The 5,757-nt window shown below is 41.3% G+C and overlaps 2 protein-coding genes across 2 annotated transcripts in view; one reads left to right on the top strand and one right to left on the bottom strand.

Moving 5' to 3' along the window:
• The window catches only part of cdk9 (cyclin-dependent kinase 9 (CDC2-related kinase)), a 5,561-nt gene extending 2,697 nt beyond the window's left edge, over positions 1-2,864 (bottom strand). The window contains exons 1-5 of the mRNA XM_035668194.1: positions 2,742-2,864; positions 2,493-2,606; positions 1,792-1,873; positions 915-1,005; positions 605-771 (exon numbers count right to left, since the gene is read on the bottom strand). Coding sequence (XP_035524087.1) covers positions 605-771; positions 915-1,005; positions 1,792-1,873; positions 2,493-2,606; positions 2,742-2,782 — 495 coding nt within the window. The 5' untranslated portion in view covers positions 2,783-2,864. The remainder of the gene's footprint in view (positions 1-604; positions 772-914; positions 1,006-1,791; positions 1,874-2,492; positions 2,607-2,741) is intronic.
• Positions 2,865-4,062: 1,198 nt separating this feature from the next.
• Positions 4,063-5,757, top strand: part of fpgs (folylpolyglutamate synthase) — a 15,875-nt gene continuing 14,180 nt past the window's right edge. The window contains exons 1-2 of the mRNA XM_035668248.1: positions 4,063-4,238; positions 5,421-5,549. Coding sequence (XP_035524141.1) covers positions 4,089-4,238; positions 5,421-5,549 — 279 coding nt within the window. The 5' untranslated portion in view covers positions 4,063-4,088. The remainder of the gene's footprint in view (positions 4,239-5,420; positions 5,550-5,757) is intronic.

Below are 5,757 nucleotides of genomic sequence, written 5' to 3'. Positions count from 1 at the left end.
TTTTTTTTTTTATTCATCCACATTATCCGTCTCTTTTCAGAAAACAGACAAGACAGCAAATACAAGAGCTCCTTAACATGTTATGGCTCGACACTGAAAAGATCACTAGTAAACTCCCTTTCAAGTATCAGAGAGCTCATCTTGCCAAGAGTCGAGTTTCAAACAAAATACGCACCCAGGTTTACGTAGGCGATCTGAGGGGGAGGCTAAACTACATTTTTATGGAATTTTTTTTCCAGGACAACATTGAATCTTTCCAGAATATTTGGTCATTTTAATCAATTCCATGACTGGAACCCTGGTAGAGGACGATATACTGTCCCATATCTTCCATAATATTTTTGTTGGGAGTGAAACCGATTATTCTGCACCTGCTGGATGAGCTGACTGCCAGTCCAGTGAGAGCTTTCCTCACCAGACAGCAGGTTTTTCAGCTCTCAGTACAACACCTTGTACAGACAGAGGCCCCAGAGGCCATGAGGGCACATTTCAGGGCTCCAATGTCAACTTATTACACAGAGGTGATGCTTCAAGCACAACTGCTCTCCAATTAGTGGATAACCCAGGGGTTAGCGATCTCTTTATTTCATCATCAATGCCTCACCTTGTTTCTGTGGATGTAGTACAATCCATTGAGCAGCATCTGCATGACCTTCTTGATCTCTGCCAGGGTGAACTTCACATTGGCGTTGCTCAGCAGCCCGGCCAGGTCGTGCTCACAGAAGTCAAATACCAGGTAGATGCTGCCTTTGTATCTGTTGAACTGAGTGGCTTCAAGAACAGAAAGAGGGGAAAGAGAATGCAAACATCAACATATGCATATATACTTCCTGCTCCTATCATTGACACATTTTGTAAACTAAAAATAAAACCTAAATGAAGACAGACTGACTGTTGGGGCTTGTGAGACCAACCTTTGGTTCTGCAGATCTCAATCAGGTTGACCACATTCTCATGTTTGAGCAGCTGCAGGATCTTGATCTCTCTCAGAGCTGTGATGGGAAACTGAAACAAAGCAGCCAGAGGAAACTGCTATAATGACTGCAGAACCAATATTATGAAGAAAGAAGAAACAATACGACGCAGCAGAGACGAGCAGCACTATGAGCACAGGAAGCATACAGCAGCTTTTACTCCAGTCATTTGTTTAAAGCAGGCTTTTCACCATCAGGTCAGTCAGACTTCTGTTGGTGGAGTTTTGTTTTCAACGGAGTAAAAGCGGCAGCAGCCACACTGAAGAGGTCTGAGGAGGAGTCCCAGCCAATGGGCAGTTATACAGATGTGGATACACCTCATAACACATCATTAAGATAAGCAACACCTTTTAAAAAGGATAGTTCTGCTTTATTACAGCTTGAATCCTATGTTTAAGTCCTGGCCATTACTTTTATACCTGGGCATGTACTGCCAGGTAATAATACAGGTTGTAAACAAAACAACAATGTAAATCTAACCAAATATTTTCTTTTTAATTCAGTGAATATCTCCAGTCTGCAAGCTTTCCGCTTTGTGTGCACACTGAAATAAAATCCGGTAAATGGGAAACAAACATGGATCGGACTGGGTCACAACACTGACTGGTTATTCCAGCCTGGATGTGTGTGTCTAGTAACACATTGAGCAGCACAGTGCTGAGTATCGCTGTCTGGAACAGGTGTGCCAATCTTACAATAAACCAAAATGATCCTGAACGTGCCCCTCCTTTTCTGTCATATGGAAGAACCACTTGTGTCCACAGTGCAGTCTCTCACACCAGTGAACTATTACAGTAAACTCTGAGCGTCCTCTTACCCCTTCTTTCTCATTTTCCATCAGTACTTTCTTCAGTGCGACCTTCTTCCCGGTCTGCCTGTGCTTTGCTTTGAACACCTCCCTGTGAGGAGAAAATCACAGCACAACAGACAGCTTCAGATGAAGCCCTTTCACTGGGCACACTCACAAAGAAGCAAGCCTGCTTGTAAGTAGAAACCATGTTGGTTAATCATTTCTAGCTGCACACATTCTGCTCATTTCCTCCTGGATTTTTCATTTCAACGTGCTTGAGCTCAGAGAGAAGGTGAATTAAACGGAGTGCACCGTACTGCTCTTTACAACACACACTGATAACCGTTCATTCAACTATAAATCAGTGTAAGAGTGTGGTGATAGTGTATATGCTTGCAGCCCCATCCACACTGATCTCACTTGATACAGTTTACCACAGTTTTATTAGTGGAGGTGGTTGTAGAACACACTGTGTGAAGGAACACCAGACTGTGGGTTGACAAATGAGGAATGATACATAAACTCGGCACTTTCCGGGATATGATTAAATAAACATTTTAAACAATCTGACAGACATGTAACAGATATCTGAAGTCAACGTTTGAACGTCCTATTTCATACTCATTAGAACTCAAGTTAGCTATCAGCACAGCTAACGCTAATGTTAGCCACACAAACACACCAAACGTATTCACAGCTACACGAAGAGTTGCTGATGTATTACTCACCCAAAGGTCCCTTGTCCTATTTTGGCCATTTTTTCATATTTGGAGAACTCATCACAGAAAGGAAATTCGACTCCATCGTAGTATTTCGACATTATGGCGGCCTCTCGGTCGGGCCTGGACAGACATTTCATTCGAAATTAGGGCTTTTACGCTAAAACACGGGTTATACACAACATGCCCGACGAAGTGTTAACAGATGAAAATACACATGTATAAAAAAAAAAGTCATTGTAAATATTCTATTCTTACTTTTCAGCCGCACCGGCGTTGCTTGTTTTGTCTCGCTGCATCCTGTCCCGTTCAGAGTCTGCGCAACTGCGACCTCGCCGTCACCGACCGCGACTTTTATACGTCTATGGACCGCGACCCTGCTACGTATGTTGCATTCAAATACAACTCAGGCTCCAGGCTACACACAAAATAAATGAAATATTATTTGCACTCTTGTTATCCGTCGGGTTTTCAGTTTCCGTATTATTAGTTGTCATTTAGTTTCCATAATAATATCTTATCTTATCTTATCTTATCATATATATATATATATGCTTGTATATTATATGTATCTATATTAAATGTATGATTTTAATGTTTCTCTGTTGTATTTACTACTACCTTAGCGCTCACGTACATACCAAGTCTAAAACAAAACAAAACACAAATTTACACGGAAATTTGATTATTAGGGTAGCACCTGAAGGCAGCAATATAAAATAACTTGACTGGAATGAACTGAGAGCGACACCTGGCGACTCGAAGTAGTTATACCACCTGCCAAAATGAGTATATTAAAATGTACTGGCACAACTTATTTTGACGCAATGGTTTTGTTTTTATTTGCTGTTCTGATGTTCTGAATCTGATGTTGTTGTTTTAATGTTAATATGGTATATGGACTGTACTTACATAGTGCCTTTCTTTCGACCACTCAATGCACTGTACACTACATGCCACACTCACCCCATTCACACACATTCATGTCAATGTGGGCAAACGTTTGTTACAAAAATCAAAAAGTGAATAAACTATGATGTATTTTTTTGTGCAGCCTCCATGACTGTGTGAGAACAAAGTTTTGTTTATATTTTGTGGATATTAAGTGGCTGTAAATTGAACATACATGGAAAGCAAACAGGACATCCACAATTATTCAGAGCTAACGTTAGTTAAACCTTTTTTTTTACCTTTTAAGTTTTATTCGCAGCATAATGACCTTTTGCTCAAAGTCACAATCTATACCTCTGCACCATTGACAGTATGTTCTGGACCTTTCTCAAGATGTCTTATTTTCCTTGCTTATAATAAATGTTAGTTATGTAAAATAGCAATATTCAATTTACAAAATGTTTTTTAAATATTCAATATTCAGGCAGTATAGAAGACAATACAATTCGTTTGTTAGTGATAAAGGCCCAGATCTCATAGACTTATAAAACACCAAAATAAAAATTAAGTACACAGTTATATCAAAGGCCTAATCAAATAAAAGATAAGACAAATAAAAATAAATATAATTAAACATAAAAAAATAAATAGGGGGCGTGTCGTAACGTCATTACGTATGTGAGGAGAGTCTGGATCCAGCTCAGCTCGCGCCCCATGATGGTGTGCATGTCGCGCGTGTGGCAGCGGGGCTCCGCGTTTGCCGCGCGGCTCCGAAGGAAGGACTGGGCGTGCAGGTTGGCGGGTCTCTCAGTGAAACACTACAGCACCAAGACGGCGCCGCAGGTACCAGGCATGGAGTACCAGGTAAGCTCCAACACCCGGTCCTCGCAGCGGCTGCTAGTGAGCTAGCTAGCCACCTCTGCTAGTTTGACAAGTTTGTAACTGAACTGTGGGTGACGGCACAGTTTAGAGATGGACGGAAACATGGCTGACAGGACCGCACCAAACTACAGAAAGTTCAGCAGGCGTTGTCAGAGGAGCCCTGTGGCTATAAATCCGCAGCATTGCGCTATGAAAAGTTCGAGTGTAGACAGAGCTGGCAGCACACTGTCCGCTGGACTGTCTGTACCTGCCACAAACACACACACAAACTCTCTGACTCAAAGTCCAACCACTGCGCTAACACGTGCTGTGTCTTCTTTGCTGCCATATTTGAGTTTCTCATTGTGTGTAAACTTAAGCGTTTACCTTTATTTCCTCTGAGGGTTGTCTTGTGTTTTAATAGAGCTGTCATCTTTAAACATGGATCTGTTAGCAAGCACAATAAAGACACTGTCTTATCTTCACTTGTTGCAGTTTAACATTCATGCAAATGAAGGTAATGGCAGAATATGCATCAATATTTGTATATATGTAGCCAGTTTCTCCATTTGACTCAGCCATTATCGATTGCTTTTCTCTCCCAGCTTGTTAGGGCTGAAACTACAGATCATTTTCATTATAGATTGATCAGAGTTTGATCCACTGCTTCATGTCTGTACAGTAATATGAAGCCACCACAAGCAGCTGGTTATCTTAGCTAAGCATAAAGACTGGGAGGGGGGGTTAGCTTGGCTCTGTCTAAAGTAGGGTTGCAAATTGAAAGCAAAGATCCCCATCCACACGCGTTTTTAAAGTGTGTAAAATACACTGATTAAAGCTGCAGTAGGTAATTTTTTATACATTTTTATAAAATGTATTTGCTGAAACTTTCATCATATCCTGACAAGTATACATGAGACAGATCTCTGTGGAAACCAGGTTTCCTCTGGCTCCTCCTAGTGTTCCTTAAATGGTATTGCAAACATCACGGTCTGGAAATGGAAAAACAGTCTTAAATAAATTCTAAACATAAATGTGAACTTATGAATTTCATTTAGTTTTCTCTGCAGAAATGAAATGAAAATCGCTGAGATATGGCCTACTGTGTGTATATATTTTTAGTTTTCACTGTGTAGATTACGGGGGTTTATTTTTGAGCATTCAACTCTTAACTTTTTGCCCCAGGACGCCATTTGCACTCTGAACACACTACAGACCAACGCCAGCGCACTGGAGCAGGTTCGAAGAGAGCGTGGCCACCCGCAGCTGCAGCTCCAGGCCATGAGGAGCTTCCTGGAACGATCAGGCCTCACAGTGAGTCCGTCCTATCAGTAGGATAGTGCATCGGCCACGATTGTTACACAACAGTGACCACTTCAAGCATTACAAAGAATGTTATTGTTGTCTAATGTGATAGAGTAATTGTTTCCTCTAATCTTAGTGTGTGTCTCTGTGTGTGTCTGTGTGTCTGTCTGTGTGTCTGTCTGTGTGTGTGTGTGTGTGTGTGTGTGTCTCAAAGGTG

This window comes from Morone saxatilis, unplaced genomic scaffold (assembly GCF_004916995.1).
Source record: "Morone saxatilis isolate NCDOM2014 unplaced genomic scaffold, NCSU_SB_2.0 Contig21, whole genome shotgun sequence".
Lineage (NCBI taxonomy): Eukaryota > Metazoa > Chordata > Actinopteri > Moronidae > Morone > Morone saxatilis.
This window is presented reverse-complemented; position numbering and strand designations above follow the sequence as displayed.